Raw genomic sequence first — 17,255 nt, forward strand, 5'->3', positions numbered from 1 at the left:
AAAAAATAATTTTCTATTTTGTATTAGTTTGTTTAATATGAAAACAAAATTGACCATAATTTTTGGCCTAGTGAGGAAAGGTATGTTATCTCTTAAATTATTTGTCAGCAGCTAAAAGACTCTTCAATGTAAGTGTCTTAACCACTGTACAGCTTGATATTTTTAATACTTCAACAGTTATTTTCATTTTTCATTGTTGAAGAAATGATTTCACAATCTCAAATCAAAGTCAACACTGCAGTGAGGAGAGCTTTTCTACTTTATTACAAAGAGAAGAAGCCTTTATGTGGTCAGAAAATACAAGATTGATCTTTTTTTTTTTTTCTCTTCCTATGAAACGCTGCTGTTCAAACAGCCAGAGTGAATTGTCTCAGTTCACTTCTTTAAGTCCCATCACATTCACTTGGGTATGGATGTCCTTGGCTGCTGAAAATCTGGCCCTTTAGTGCACAGGGCGACAAAGTAGTCCCCTGACCAGCAGTTCCAGAATGTCCCGTTTTCATATATTGCATCCATGCACACCTCCTAAAAATGAGGTACAGCAGGGCAAACATTTTCCAAAATAGATGTCATATATATAATATATACACATTCGTACATACATACCTTTATTCATGTGATGTCCAAAAATTTAAAAAAAATGTACACATTTATTACAAAATCGTAACAAAGACTGGACAGTGTTTTGCTCATTCTGGAAAGATGAAGCTCAGTAATACACAACCCTGGAAACTAACCAGAGGTTGTGGCAATATCTTTCTTCTAAACAGTCAGATATTCTTGCATTAAGCTTGGCGAAAACTGCCTTTCAAAAACAGAAGGGGAAGTAAAATGAAGGAAGCAGACCTTGCTCATCTTTCCAAATGAAATACGAGAAGGATCTTCACATAAAAATGCACAAACATTTTTTATTACCAATAGTGCTACAATGAACAATGCAAATTGTCTAATTTTGTCTTTTTCCTTTTTTTTTTTTTTTTTACATTTTGGAAACTAAGTGGTAAACTTTTGACAGTGTAATCGCTTGTCTTTAGACCCAAGCTTGTCTGCTGGCAAAAAATAAAATAAAATAAACAAAAACAAATTCAGACCCTGCTCAAACTAAAGAAAAACAAATTACAAATTTAGTTGTTGGGCAGCACATAATTAGTAAGGCAGGACCTCAAATGGTGACCCTTTGCATGAGCCAATTGCCAGATCCTCAAGGAATTAAAACCAGGATGCCTGAGCCACATCAGTTCTGCAGTTATGTTGAGTATTGTGCCGAGACAGCCATACCCCGAGAAAAGGGAAGTGTTTAGAAGGCTTGCTGAGCAGGGTTGTAGTTGAAGGTTGATGGCAGATGAGGCCTTTCTTCTAATTTGTCATATTCCAGATGGAACTCCTACAATTAAACAAAAGGGTTATTTAATTGTCGATATTTTCCTTACATATGTAAATATCTGTCCTTTATGAACAAACTTTGTCTCTTTAAATAAAATGATGCTTTAAAAATAGCTTGATTTAATCCCTATTTTATAACTGGGGCAAAAAATACAAATTTAGTGTGTGATCATAGTTAATTATTTAAAAAAAACAACAAACCGATACAATACAATGCTATTTCTACAATAGCACCGGCTTCCCCATTTTTTAATGGTAAGTTAGCTTCAGAAACTTAGTTGTGAGCACCTAAACTATTAAACATACAGCCAAGACACATTTAAGCCATTAAGTAAACTTTGAGGTAAAGCTACTTTTCAATGGTTCAAAAGATCTTCTCAAAGATTTATTTTAGATGCCACAACAGTGAGTTCTGAGGCATTTTCTGGCATATCACCGTGCCAACTGTTAGCAGAAGGCAAAATGGTTAGGAATACCATGAAGCCAAGTTTCTCTTTCATGGTATGAAATGTAAGAAGAATAAACAATCATGTAAAGAGATTTAAATCTACTTAAGAATCACAGATGTAACAAAGATTCCACCACCTTTTATATGTGGGTGAAGCGTTAAGCTTCAGGTGTATTCATCTCTCCTTTAGGTTTGCTGAGGCATAAATATAAGTCCTTTACTACTACACTGCACTTCAATAGTGGCTTTCATTTGAAGACCCCAAAGCACTTTGTAAACAATTATACTGACTATTAATATGCTCAGCCAGTGTATGAGGCTCTTGCAGCTACTAATTCATAAATGCACAGTTTCTTCCTCATTTATACAATTCCTTGCATTATGTGGGCATTTGATTTGCTAAGTAATTATAAAAATATTTCAAACATTCCATCTGTGAATATATTCTGATTGGCTAGCGACCATTAGGATTCAGACTGCTGGGATCCCTACCATTTAAATACCTCTTGACAACCCTACTGTGAATATGCAATGCTCTACTTTTACTACAGTTCCACTGCATGATCTTGAATTGTGATCCCCAGTTTGTGTACTCACATTGGCATCTTGTGCATACAACTTGGGTATATGCAAAAATATACATGCATTTTTGGGCCTTAAAGATTGTTTTTTTTAACCTTTTAGTAGTTTGACAGTTTCAATACAGTACTTTAAGGATACTTTCTCTTAACTTAGTAATAATCACCTCTGGCTAAATAAACACTTCTGTCTTCAACTTTAAAATGTATTTAGCTTGCTATCTCAAACAAGAGAACTCCTCTAAACTTATCTGGGTAGGGATTTTGTCAACTCTTTATTCTTGTACTCTGAACAACACATTCTAAGCATTGAACAAATTAATAAAACCTCACAACAGGGAGGTAGTAATATATTGTATTATTTCTATTTTACAGATGGGTAAGCTGAATTAGAGAACAAATCCATGCAAAAGTTGGATCTAGAGTTCAGGAGCTGACTCCCAGGCCTCTGATCTTTATGGGGAAATAAAGTTTACCTGGCATGGAGGAAAAATTCATCATGGTAACAAGGGAATTTAAGGAATAATGCTCAGAATTAATTGACTCTACATCTCTCAAATAAAGCTTTCTGCAAACCTGAGGAATCCCAGCAGCATCTACAAGAAGCCATGGCCATCTACATGAAAGCCTTGTCTCCCTACAGTGGCTCCCATATTCATCCCATCCTCCACCCCATCTTCTTGGCTGTGGCAGCTTCTAGGATTCAAGAGGTGGAAATGGAAATTAGTTAATGTAGTGTGCCACTATATTAATTTTGGGGGGTAAATTCCAACCTCCCCCAGGTACATCCATGGATGGAGTGGTGGTAATACACAAGCACATGAGCTCTCTTTTGGGGGCAATAAGGGATGTCAGTGTGTGGAAAACCCTTCCACACCTGGCTCTTGGGGTATAATTTAAGATAGAGTCTTTAATGCAATAATTCTCCTGCTCTTTCATTGTCAGTCACTTTGTAATAGGAAAAATGCCGCTCAAATTACCTTCTCTCACCTTCCAGTTCATGGTTCTCAGGGTGTCATGTTCTGCAGATGACCAGAAAAGGCTCTGCAGATCATTACCAGGTTATGGACCACAGCTGGGGAATTGCTACTTTAACAAAACTTATTAAGCAAGAAAGTAGGTCTGGATCAGTTACCTCAAACCCTCACACATTCTGGAGTGCTTTCAAGATTAAACGTAGAGAATGGCTACTTGAACTAATGAGTTGCGTCTAAAGGAAGGAAGGAATCTTACTGGCTCATGAGAGTTCCTTTAGGACCATATGGATTGAGATTTGTTATTGTTGCGGGTATTTTTAGTAAACATTTAATGAACACCTACAGGATGCAAGTTTTGTAAGCATTAAAACAGTGTTTGTCAATTTTTTTTGCTGTTTCAGGTATGCTGAAGTATTAAAAGATCCCAAATTCAGAGTGTGTAATTACACTTAAGTTATTATATTTAACAATATAGGGAAAAATAATTCACTGACCAAATATTTTTGAAAACCAAAAAGTAGTGTATTTATTGCACATAGAAAAAATACTTTCATACATGTTATTTTATGTTTCACTTTTGTTAGTAGTGGCCATCATAGATTTGGATATGAACAATAGCATTGAAATTTTTTGAATTTATTAGCTACAAAGAAATGGAAAAACTTCAACTTGTCTATCAAGCAAACACTGATCAAATAAATTGCTTCATTTTTTCATATGGAAGCAATGATTTTTTAAAAATACCTTGAATTAACCAAGAATAGGGATACCATACTTTTTTTTTTTTTTTTTTTGGGGGGGGGGGGGGGGGGGATCCCACAAAGCATATCCAATATTAAATAAAATTTCTGTGCAGTGAATCTTATTTTTCATATGTCATTCTGATTACAGTCACAAAGAGTGAGTTATGTCATAGCAATCGATTTATTTATACAAAATATTTAGTAGGTGTGAACACCAAGTATGGAAGAAAATTGTTTAGAGAGGATTAATGGAATAAAACTGAGCAAAGGCAAATATAAGTTAAACAGGAAAAATGATGAAGTCTATTGGACAGTGAATTAGTCTACCAAGGGAAAGAGTGGAAACCCCATTACTAGATGTAATTTTAAATTAGACTAGAAACAATGGCTACAAAAAGGACACAAAAGACCCAACCAGAAATTAGGGACTAATTAGGGACTGTAGAAACCTACAACTCTATAGAATGTCTTTGTCATTAAGTTAAATGTTGTTCCATTCATAATTATAAAAATATTTAAGTAATATTGACCTTAAATATTAGAAAGGATATTTAGTATAGGCAGCATCCCTTTTTAAGCAAAGAATAAGGTTTCTGAGGTCTAAATTTCTCTACCATAAAGAATTCAAGCTTCTAGGAAGGAAAAATAAAATACAAGAGTTTTAATTTTGTTTCTTAATGGGGATCACCTTTCCTCATTTTTTAAACTAAAATTTTGGAATTTTTATAAGAGAATTTTCTTTCAGAAAATGTGTAATTGTTGGAGGCATTACTTGGACGCATTGTCTCCACCTTCCTCTCTCTTGTTGCTGAGTCTCTTTCAGCACATCCTCAGCAGCTTCGACAGAGGAAGCTATACACTGAGTATTCTCTTGCTTTACCTGCTCAGTATAAAATCAAAATTTCTCTAACCACATTGTACTTTCTACATGGAATAGGATGAAAAGCCATAAGCATATCATAGTTGTGATCAGCATTTCATTATTATTTCTGCTTAAGGTGAATATGAAATAAAATACTTCATTATTTAAGTTCTTGGGCTGTTTAACTAAATGTCTATGTGGAATTCATTTAATTTGAATTTCAAAACAATCTAGGAAGCTGTCTCAATGCTTATTCAACTTTCACTCATTTCCTTTTTTAGTCTGTTAATGAAGGTGAATGTAAAGTAAAACTCATTTAATTAATGTTGTTTATTATCTCACTGAGTATGATTATGTATAATCTATTTTTATTAGATTGTCAAAACTAATCTAGGATGTTCTTAGAGAAGTTTATTAAATTGTAAGTCTATTCTACACCTTTAAAAACAAGGTCTTACGCTTTTAGTATTATCATCCAAGGAATGCACATATAAATCAAAACAAGAGGAAAGATTATAAAGCACCTAGAAAAATAATTTATTTAAAAGTACATATGTAAGTGATGGTATTACTGCAGATAACTCCAACCTTACTGCAGTGAAGCAACATCCATGGACCAATTAAGTAGCAATTATTAATGCGCTCTTCTGGCAAACTGATATTCTCACTTTTAGCTAATATTGTATCTGTTACAGTAAAACAAAATACAAGAAAAATATCTTTAAAATGTCTTCATGTGGTTGCAATTGATTAGGATACATTCTCTACATTATTTTATATTTGTACTACCCTGGAATTTAATTTTTCTAATGGGATATATCACTTGGATAAAACCTAAAAGTCCTAGGAAACTGACTCCAAGTTTAATAGTAGAGATGGCATTTTTACTACAGACTTAAGGCCACATACTTGCCCTCCATCTGTACCTGAAATTCTCACTTTCTTAGATAACGATTTTACACAGATAGTAAGAGCTAGCCTAATCGTTATTTTTCCATTGCTCAAAAAAGCACATTTTCCCCATAGTCCTTCATAGCTCCCCTTCAACCAATATTCAGCTTGCCTCAGATATTTTGTACCAAACTAAAAAGAAATTTAAAAAAAAATCTTCATGGTAGCACTCCAGCTCCCTTCTTTGCAGTAAGAAACCAAGTGTGTCTAGAAAGAAAAAATACCTAACTTTTCTCTGAATGTACTGACTCTGCAGATCAGCCCTAGAGAAACCACATGCCTGTCATGTGGCACCCTTTCAAAGCAATCACCTGTTAAGAGGCTATGCTTGCAGGTTCCTTGGATCCAGAATTTAGAAAGAAGTATAAAAAAGTGTTCTCTCTTTCCATAACTAGACCTCAGTTGCTCCCTAATGCTGAACAAATATTGTCAATTTGTGAAGTTCAGGGAGGCAGGAAAATCTGTGTGGATTTCCAGAAGCAATACATTTGGGAGAGCAACAGCTAATGATAAGTAATCTTTCTTCATGACACTACCTCTAGAGATCTGTTGCAGGAGACTAGCTATCCCTTGGAAGAAGGATGAGGAGCACACTAGCCAAAAAGACTGAAGTTCTGCTCTCCTGAATACAGAATCCAATCTACATTTCCCAAAGAGAATACTGCTTTCTAAAAGTAGAAATTGAGCTCCAAGTAGCAACTTTACAATTTCTACTATAGGCATGTAGTGAATAGCAGCTACTCAGGCTGCTACCCTTGTGGCAGAACGGGCACTAATTCTTTCTGGTACAGCAATTCTAGTGAGCTCACAGGATGTCTGAATACATAATATGATCCATTTATGTTGACTCAGAACTGAAAGTGTTTGGCCGTCACTCTTCGTCAAAAGCAAGGAACAACCTCGTAGATTTCCAATAGGGCCTTTCCCCCCCATCAAGGTAATAGTTGATACCTCTGAACATCTCAGGCGTGTAGGATAGCATTACTGACAGCAAACCTAAGACTAAGGAAAAAAATTGATAAAGAAATCAACCAATTCAGTTGCCAAGTTCATCTTAGCTAATTTTTTTCTCTGTTTGAGGCCTTACAATTACCTTGCCCTTATGAAAAATTGTATAAGGCAGCACAGCCATTAAAAATATGCAGTGTGGAAATGCTCCTGGCTGTGAGATAGCCACCCAGAGAAAAAAAAATCAAAACAAAACCTGACTACAGATGTAAAAGGTAACACACCAAGAAGTCAAAAAAAGATTCCATAAACTTTGTGAGAACTAGGTGTTGTCACATTCATCAGACTATTAAGAAGCTTAGAAGAATATTTTCATGATTCCGAAAGCAGAGATGTTGATTTACACAGAAAAGTGCAATGACTCACCAACTAACAATCCTGCAATTAGGCTTTCAGGTTAAGGGAATCTCAGGCTGGATGAAAGATTTGCCCTCTTTCTTGAGACAGTGGATCCAAGAATATGTTATAGGGAACAGTAACCTATAGGGTAGGTTCTTGAACTAAGTATGTTGAGCCAAAGGTATCAAGATCACACTGGCCCTGAACAATTTAATCTTCCTTGGAACTTTGAAGCAACAGAGGAAATGGGAGAAGGGCATATATTTATGCCCCTTTTCCCAATGCATAAGATGTGGAACTTCAAATATCTGCTCTGTAGCAGATCAGACATTTCAATTAAAACGTAGCAAATCATGCCATATCAATGACCCTATAATGACAAAATAAAACTTCTCAGTGAATCCTTGAGGGACACTTGATCCAATCAATCACACTGTATTCAGTGGGTGTTTTGTTTTTTTAAGCTCATGGCAGAGGTAGAGCTAAAGACATCATCTTGTTTTGAATGAATCGTTCTGAAAAAGCACTCAGCAGCATCTCATCATAACAATGAAAGTCAGTTCCTCCCCTAAGTGTTCAAGTAATATACTGCCATCATATTGCATGTGAGAATCTCTGCTGCTTGTCCTCTGGAATTAGACACTTGGGTTGGGCAAGGAAAGCACCTCAAACCCTATTTTCCTGGTTGATAGTCACATTCTAGTGGGGGAAAAAACTCCTATAAAAATAGCTTATTTAGCATAATTTTAAGGTAACACACTGATAACTAACAATTTTTGTAGAAAAATAAAATTCTATAAAATCTTGACAATGATCCTGTACAAGGGGAGGAAGGGTTTTAGACTGTATTGTCTGCCACAAAGGAACAAAATAAGATGAACAGAAGTGGGGGTATTGGTTTTTTTGTTTAAAAACACCCTTTGGCCCAGAACACTGGTTCTGAGGATCTTGTGTATACTCCCCAAAATATTTCCTACTATGAAAGGATTCTGAGTTTCAAGTGACAAAGCATGAAACTCCTACAATGCAAGTATGTGAAGGCAATATCATGAAGGAATAAAGTTTTAATTTTAAAATAAAAAGTTTGTATTCTCTATTTAATGTTCTAAAACAAAGTACAATATCTGTATGCACAACTTCTGAATGGCAAGAAGTAATCAGAAAAAAGTATTTGGATTTTAACTAGAACTTTTGGAAAATGATATTCTGCATTTTTCTGAGAGAGAGAATTAACAGCTCCTTTTCCTCCCAGTAACGAATCAGTAATTTAGGAAATCCTTATTCCCTCCTACATCTGAATTCAAGTCAGAAAGCCAGGGTGCGGGGTACAGAATGGATATTTCTCTCTCACACTCTCACACAGAGTAAAAAAAGGGGATTTTTAAAAATACATGGGTGATAGATTTAAAAATCTACACAATGGAAGAAAAAATACCTTAGCTACTTTCCTCCAGTTAAGACAGTCAAAGAAGTAATATGTTCCCCTCTCGTATGTATTGGTTTTCATTGTTGGCTCCATGCCTGGTGCCCTGGTGATCCATACTCGTTCTTCTTTGTGGTATCTCCAATCGCGGTTAAATCTTTCATTTTTAATTAGGAGGAAAAAGAATTTTTGATGTTAGTTGCTTTGATTTCAGAATACAAAAAAACCCACCCTTTCAAACAGAAGTTGGTTTAAACTATTAAAAAAAATCTCTTAAGGCATAAAATCAAGTCCAGCAAACACCAACTTATCTGCTCCATACAACCATTTATTAAATCTATTCCTAATGAGGGACCAAAATCTTGGCTATGCTAGGTAAGAGGTTGGTCTGTTCCAGCAGAAAACCATTTTCTGAATGTTTATTGTCCTCCATTTTGCTGCTGTTTTGATTTTAGATGGTTACATAAGAATGGCCACACTGGGTCAGACCAATGGTCTCTCTAGCCCAGTGTCCTGTCTTCCAACAGTGGTCAATACCAGATGCTTCAGACAGAGTGAACAGAACTGGGCAATTATCGAATGATCCATTCCCTGTTGTCCAGTCCCAACATCTGGCAGCCAGAGGCTTAGGGACACCCAGAGCATGGGGTTGCATCCCTGACCATCTTAGCGGATAGCCATTGATGGACTTATCCTCCATGAATTTATCTAATTCTTTTTTTAAACCAGTTATACTTTTGGCCTTCACAACATTCCCTGGCAACAAGTTCCACAGGTCGATTATATTCTGTGTGAAGTAGTGCTTTCTTTTGTTTGTTTTAAACCTGCTGCCTATTAATTTCATTGGGTAATCCCAGTTCTTGGATTATGTAAAGGGGTAAGTACCACTTTCTTATTCACTTTCTGCACACCATTAATTTGAACAATTCTTTTTTTATATATATATAAATTTACATTTATATAGCATTTACATTTATATAAATTTACATTTATATAGCACTTTTTGTCTCCAGAGTGCTTTAAAAGCAACACAAAACCCATATGAGGCAGGTACGTTTTATTACAAATTGAGACACTACAGAAATGAACCAGTGCTAGAGAAGTATTAGAATCCAGGAGCTCCAGGCTTCCAGTCCTGTGCACAGACCATGCCTCTATTTGTAGGGGCTTAAAATAGCTTTCCTAGCTTTCAGAAGTAAACTAGAAAGCAGAATTTTAGATTTACTACGTGGTTACTACAGTAAATTGTCATTCTATTATATTACCAAATTGGCCAAAATATTTTGAACATACAGCTCTACTGCTGCTAATAGCTGTAATACATCTCCTCCATTCATGTAATAGAGATAAAACAGTAGATCTTCTCCATATCGGCCAAGTTTTATTGCAGCCAGCTGCAAAAGATAAAAAAAATTAAGATTAAAAACCAAAAAAAGGTAAAACAAATGACAGCTGATACCATTTAAACATGACAAGAAAATATAGTCAGAAACAGTTTCCATTATATTAAGTATGTTGCAAATGTTATACTATGATATATAGTAGTGTAATATACTAATCGAAAGCTCAATTTTTCTCCAGTTTAAACTAAGCTTTCCAATTTGCCTAGTATATAAAAAACAGGACAGTTAATGTAAGTAACAAACCTGTCAGGGGAGAGGAAATTTATTTTCTGATCTGCTCACTTTACTTTTAAATGTATTAGTTCATTTACAATTGTCATTACATAGTTACATTAGTATGGCAATCCTTTACATCTTAATTCTTAAAACACTATTGAATGATCTCATCAACACCCAATATTTAGGATTTCTTTTTAAATATATGCAGAGTAAAATTCCTATTTCCATTAGCTAGGGAAGAAAGGAATAAGATTGATTCCATCTGATCATCTTATATCCTGAAGCTTGAGAATTGATCAATCTGTACTGTATAGAGTTGGTATACTACGGTACGTGAATTATAAGGGTTTGATGATTTTGTCTGAAGGATCTGACACTGGCCACTTTCAGAGACAGGATACTGGTCTAAACTGACTACTGCTTTGTTTTATGTGACTATGGTTCTAATAGTTCGTGTTGGTCATTTTCCAAACTCATTCTCACAATTCCCCAAAAACTAATGTAAACCACTTTTAGCGTTCAAGAAATTAAAGAAAAACAAAACTGGGAATAGATGCAGGGATTTTTTTTTTTTTTTTTAATTTGATCTTGTAATGTCCGAAAGGGTATGTAACATTCTTAGAGTATTTCATGCACCTCTGTTCTTCCGGAATTTAAGATTTTTTTAAAAAACACTGGATTTGATGAGGGATATCCATCTGAGAAAAATTACTTTTTGGGTTATTTTGAGAAGTATTCTATAATCCAAGCAGCCTCTTATCTACATATTTTATTATAGAGGACAAGAAAGCACACTCACCTTATCTCTAATGTGAATATTCGTTAAGTATTCAGATGGAACATGGAAGTCTAGATAAGGGAATCAGAATTGAACTAATTGTTAATCCATGTAATTGAGTCTCATTTATAAATATTAACACAGCATTAAACACAACTTATTTTCCCTACCTATGTCTTGAGGTCGACAAGGCGAAGATGCCCAAGGTGATGCAAATTTGGGGTAGAGATTTCTGAACAGGAAAAAAACCATATAAAAATTATAAAGCAATGAATTTGAAGGAGACATTCAAACCCCCATCCCTCCTCCTCTTCCTCCCAAAACCATCATATTTAGTTACTTCGTTAACTTTTAGTGTGAAATTATGGCATCACTGACTTCAATGGCAACCTTCCCCATCCCTCCCCAAAAGGACCAGGATTCTATTCTCTATTGTGCTCAAAAACTTAAGTGTCTTTGGCTCCAACCCCTCTGAGAAGCCCAGACTACTAAGTAGAATGGAGATATTGTGTAACAGCTCACAGGAGCCTGATGGGCTAATAAATCCAAACCCACAATTAAAAGAGGAAAAAGGTTTATATCTGGCAGGCCTTGTTTCTCCCAAATGATGATTGTATCCTCTCTTTAAAGGCTACTCTATGCTGACAAAGAACTGATCTCAACACTTCAGTGGAACATGAAAGAGCATATGAAAAATGTAGTAGTATAAATTTTCTAATTTCATTTAATCCTTGGTTAAGAAGGAAAAATTGAGCTATTAGATTAGTAATTAAACACTGCAGAAATTGGCTAATTTGAATCAATGACAGTTATCCAATGAGAACTACTGAAGTTTTGTAATTAAGCAGGTAGAGGAAAAGGACAGCGAATCACAAGATGTACTTTTTTGGCAGCTGCATTTTTGTTTTAATTATTTGCGATAATATGTCGTGACATTTTGCAAATGAGACTTCAGTCTACTAACCTATTAAATCTTTGCACCTTCTAGCAGGAAGGCATAATAGGGCTATAAAAATCTCTGAAGCCTGAGTAATCACAAAGAGAAGACCAATTCTCAACCAACTCCTGAACAAAAATGTGCCCAGATCAAGTGGTGCCTATCCTACACTATAGGCATCTTTAGCCCAAGGTTGATAATAGCTTAGATCCTCATAGATCCTGACTGCAGGCATCACAGGGGGCAACATCAGTGCAAAACAACCAAGATCTTTCTTCTGCTGGGAGTGGCTGGGGAAATATTCCCCAAAGGGGGTTGGGACTGGCACAGGAGCAAATCAAGTGCATCAGCTTAGCAGTCTTCACAGTCTGGGCTTCAATGGAACTCAGAACCAGAAGTATAACTTTTCTGTCAGCTAAAAACACAGAGGAGTGGCAGTAACAAAAATCTCATACCTGCTCTTACAGTCAGGTCTCCTTGAGCACAGAAGCCAATTTTTGGCAGAGAGATAAATTATATCTTCCTACACCGGACTGGAGAAATCTTTCCAACTGTGTAGTGCTTCCCAAGAGTTGGAAAATAAAGGCTCACTCACCCATCTAACCACTGCCTTAAATATCACAAAGAAAGCTAGGCCAATTTCTTTAATCAGCATAATATGAGAATCTTTGCAAAAATATCAATGGGTAAAGACACTTCTTCCTAATTTTATCTACCTATCACAGGAAAGGTTTTTAAAGAGCTGATCCCCTGCATAATGTAAATGAAACATGACTTATTTACTATATTCCATAAGGAAGGTGGATCACTTTTATTGTGATGTCTGTTAAGTTTTGAAAGTGTTTAAAAAGACTAACTGTAGTCTTAAACATTTGATATAGTAAAGAATGTGCTAAAAACAGCAGTAATGGACAATTGTCTGAAGCAGTATCTTTGGCTCATGGAACACAGCATTTGCTCTGTATTTGAGATCTCTAGCTTTTGGAATAAGGAAAGATCTAGGGATAAAAATAATTCATACAGGCACAGAAAAGCATGAAGCACTGTATTAAAAGCAGGTAACACTCTTACTAATGGATAGTTCTGGGCAGTATACAAATTATTTGATGAATATTTCAGGAGACTTTAAACACAACATAAGAACAGATATACTGGATCAGACCAATGATCCATCTAGCCCAGTATCCTGTCTTCCACCAGCGGCCAATGCCTGATGCTTCAGAGGGGAATGAAAAGAACAGGGCAAATATTCAGTGACCCATCCCATCATCCATTCTCAGATTCTGACAGTCAGACATTACGGACATCCAGTGCCTGGGGCTGCATCCCTGATCACCTTGGCGGATTGTCATTGATGGACGTTATCCTCCATTATTTTTCTAATTCTTTTTTAAACCCATTTATGCTTTTGGCCTTCACAACATCCCATAGCAATGAATGCAACAGGCTGACTCTGCACTGTCTGAAGATGTTCCTTATGTTTATTTTAAACCTGCTACCTATTAGTTTCATTGAGTGACCTTAAATCTTGTGTTACGTGAAGGGGTAAATAATTCTTCTCTATTCACTTTCTCCACCCCAATTATGACTTTATATCCCCCTCAGTCTCTTTTCTAAGATGAACAATCTCCAGCCTTTTTAATCTCTCCTCAGATAGAAACTGTTTCATGTCCCTAATGAATTTTTGTTGCCCTTCTCCGTACTATCTCCAATAATAATATATCTTTTTTGAGATAAGGCCCCCAGAACAGCATGTAGTATTCAAGGAGTGGGTGTACCATGGATTTATATAGTGGTATTATGTTATCTTCTGTCTTATCTATCCCTAATGGTTCTTAATATTCTGTTGGCTTTTTTGACTGCCACTGCACATTGGGCAAATGTTTTCAGAGAAACTATCCATGACGACTCATTACTTGTTCTTTGAGATGTGTTGCTCTTGTCCATTGCATGCTAGGCGTGCGCGAACTGCGTGCATTGTTGCCAGAGATTTTTCCCTTAGTAGTATCTGTTGGGCTAGCTCTAGTGCCATGCACATATGCCCTGGCATAATGATCCCTGCTGGTCCCACACCCTCTCAGTTCCTTCTTGCCGGTAATTCCCACAGAGGGGTATGAAGGTGGGTCATGGAATGGACATGAGCAACACATCTCAAAGAACAACAGTTATGAAAGGTCAGTAACAGTTTTTTCTTCTTTAAATGCTTGCTCATGTCCATTCCATGATAGGTGACTCAAAAGCAGTACTTCAGGAGGGGAGCTTGGAGTTCATGGATATGCTGACCATAACACCGCTCTCCCAAAACTGGCATAGTCTCCGGCCTGTTGGGTGATGGCGTAGAGGGATGAGAAAGTATGAACTGACGACCAGATTGCAGCTCTGTAGATGTACTAGATTGGTACCTGCATGAGGAACACTGCTCATGAAGCCTGGGCTCTTGTGGAATGTGTGGTCACGATGGTTGGAGGTGGGATATTGGCCTGCTCATAGCAAGCTCGAATACAGGTGGTTAATCCAGGACAACAATCTTTTGATTTACATGGGTAGCCCTCTCATCCATTCTACTATTGCTACAAACAATTGTGTGGATTTGTGGAAGGGCTTAGTTCTCTCAATATAAAAGGCAATGGCCCACTTACCACCCAACGTATGAAGCTGCTGTTCCTTAGAGATTTTGTGCGGTTTTGGGAAGAAGACAGGTAGAAAAATGACCTGGTTGTTCGAAGGGGGACAGGGAGCCGTAAGCCTCTACAGGACCAGGTTTAAGTCTTGGGGAGGGGGGGTGAGGCAGGGGAGCAGTTAATAAACCTGAAGATAGAGTCTTTCCAACCCTTTGAGAAATTGGACCATTATTTTGTGGGGGAATACTGATCTGCCATTCACGGAGGGGTGGAAGGCTAAGATGCCAAATGAACCTTAATAGATGAGAATGCCAGACCCTGCTGCTTTAGGTGGAGCAAATAGTTCAAGATAGACTGAAGAGGAAAATCAAGACGGAGAAAGATTCCGTTCAGAGGCACAACAAATGAAATATTTCCACTTGGCCAAGTAGGTAGGCTGGAAGGCTTTCTACTACCTGGCAAGACCTGTCGAACCTGTTCTAAGCAGGCCTACTTTTCAGGGTTCAGCCATAAAGCATCCATGCAGTCAGGTACAGGGAAGAGAGGTTCAGGTGAAGCAGCTGTCTGTGCTCTTGTGAAATAAGGTCCAGGCAGACTGGAAGCAAGAGAGGAGGCGCCACTGAGAGATCCAAGAGTTCCAAACTAATGCCTATGGGCCATGCTGGAGCTATCAGAATAATTCTTGATTTGTCCCATTTGATTCTAAGAAGGACCTTGTGAACCAAGGGGGATCAGGAGAAAGGCCTAAGGGAGCTGGTCTTTCCACGAGAATAGGAAAGTGTCAGAGAGGGAGTCTGAGCTGCACCCATGCAGCGAACAAAACTGACTGCACTTCCTGTTCTGCCTGGTTGTGAACAGGTCCACCTGAAGAGACCCTGACCTTTGGAAGACAGATCTGGTGACCTCTGAGGGAAGGGACCACTCATGGTGAGAGGAAAAGGATCAGCTGATGTGATCCACCAGGATGTTCTAGGCTCCCGGGAAATGTGCCACCTCGAGATGAATGGACTGCTTTGTGCAGAAGTCCTATGGATAGATGGCCTCCTGACACAAGGTTGAAGATGGAGCCCCTCCCTGCTTGTTGATGTAAAATATGTGATGCCCTGCACCCCCATGTTCACCCTTATAGTATAATTGTGTGGTATCTAATGCTAAGTATGTCACATTAAATGTCTTTGAAATGCACATGATGTACTCACCATTATTGTTATACTACTATGTTGGTTGCAATTTCATGTGTATAGTTATGAGGTTGCACTATATAATATGCCCAAAGATGTGTCCTCACGACTTAGAACATGTCCAGGCAAAACTCTCCAGGAGCAGAGGGGCAGTTCACACCTCATCAAGGCATGTATAGGACAAACCAAGCTCAGCTTTCAGGAACAAACGACTGGCCTGAGCATCAATGGAGAATCAACTGAACTTTCGAGTAATGACAGGTCTACAGTTACTTGAGAATTTGGCGGCAGTCGACGGGAGTTACACAAGCTATGCAGAGTAGCTTGTGTAACTCCTGTCGACTTTTTAACTTCCGTTTTGCGCAGCGTCTTCACTGCACTGCACCAATGGGAAATGTGTTCCTGTCGACACAGCACCATGCCACTTGAGGGGATGGTTTTAGTGTGTTGACTTCCGGATTGATTGAGCGGGTCTTTACTGACCACTCAATCGATCTAGAAAGATCAATCTGACAGCGGTGAATTTGCCACTGTCAGTGTGTACATAGCCTGTTACCTCCCATCCCATGGTCAGCCTGTGGTGAGAAATGCCTAAATTTGTACTGTTGCTCAAAGTGTTCAGCTTAGTTTATAATGCGTTTTGCTTTTATTTCTTTTGACCAAATCTGACTTCTTATGCTGTGACTTATAATCACTTAAAATCCTTCCATAGTTAATACATTTGTTTGTTTGCTTTACCTAATGCAGTGCACTTGGTTTGAAGTATGTTGGAGACTCCACTTGGAGTAAAAAGACTGGTCATATCAATTGTTAAATTGATGAACTTATTTGAGTTTATATTGTTCAGTGGGCATAACTAAACATTGTTAAGATGGAAGTTCCTAGGACTGTATCCGGAACTGGGGGGTAGTGACTAGCGTCATTCTGTTGTATAATCCAAGAGTGGCTGGCTAGAAGCACTCACTCAATTGGGAGCAGCTTACATGCTGGAGGTTGTGTGTAAACAGCCCATGAGTGGGGGGTTCTCACAGCAGAGCAGTGTAAGATCCAGGAGTGGATGACTGGGGTGACAATGATTCACCAGGCCAGATTACACCAGGGGAATGTCACAACATAGTCACAGTGTTGTCTATCAGGACATTCACCACTTCACCTGAGATCTAGGGAAAGAACACTTGGCATGCTAAGCGTACTGACCTGAAGTTCCCTGATGTTTGTTTGCAGGGAGAGTTCTTCTTGGGACCAAAGGCCCTGAGTTCATTGAGGTGGGCTCCCCACCCTAGATCTGACACATCCAAGACTAAGACTACCGATGGTTAAGGGTTAACAAAGGGCACTCCCCTCATTACCGATCTCAGGTTTTTCCACCAGTCCAGGGAGGCAAGGACCAGGGGCACGACTGTG

General features: G+C 37.8%; 1 protein-coding gene across 3 annotated transcripts in view; it reads right to left on the reverse strand.

Annotated features, from left to right (window-relative positions):
- Window positions 1–241: 241 nt before the first annotated feature.
- Window positions 242–17,255, reverse strand: part of CNOT2 (CCR4-NOT transcription complex subunit 2) — a 136,153-nt gene continuing 119,139 nt past the window's right edge. For 2 of the 3 annotated variants that reach the window (XM_067564034.1, XM_067564032.1), the window contains exons 11-15: window positions 11,283–11,344; window positions 11,134–11,183; window positions 10,006–10,106; window positions 8,725–8,869; window positions 242–1,384 (exon numbers count right to left, since the gene is read on the reverse strand). In XM_067564034.1, the coding sequence (XP_067420135.1) occupies window positions 1,298–1,384; window positions 8,725–8,869; window positions 10,006–10,106; window positions 11,134–11,183; window positions 11,283–11,344 (445 nt within the window). In that variant the 3' untranslated portion in view covers window positions 242–1,297. Of the gene's footprint in view, window positions 1,385–5,512; window positions 6,945–8,724; window positions 8,870–10,005; window positions 10,107–11,133; window positions 11,184–11,282; window positions 11,345–17,255 lie in introns of those variants that run through there. The other variant, XM_067564033.1, reaches the window with a different exon arrangement.

The sequence above is a fragment of the Emydura macquarii genome, unplaced genomic scaffold (genome assembly GCF_026122565.2).
Source record: "Emydura macquarii macquarii isolate MOO-44397 ecotype Brisbane River unplaced genomic scaffold, CSIRO-AGI_Emac_v2 contig_2636, whole genome shotgun sequence".
Taxonomy (NCBI): Eukaryota; Metazoa; Chordata; order Testudines; family Chelidae; genus Emydura; species Emydura macquarii.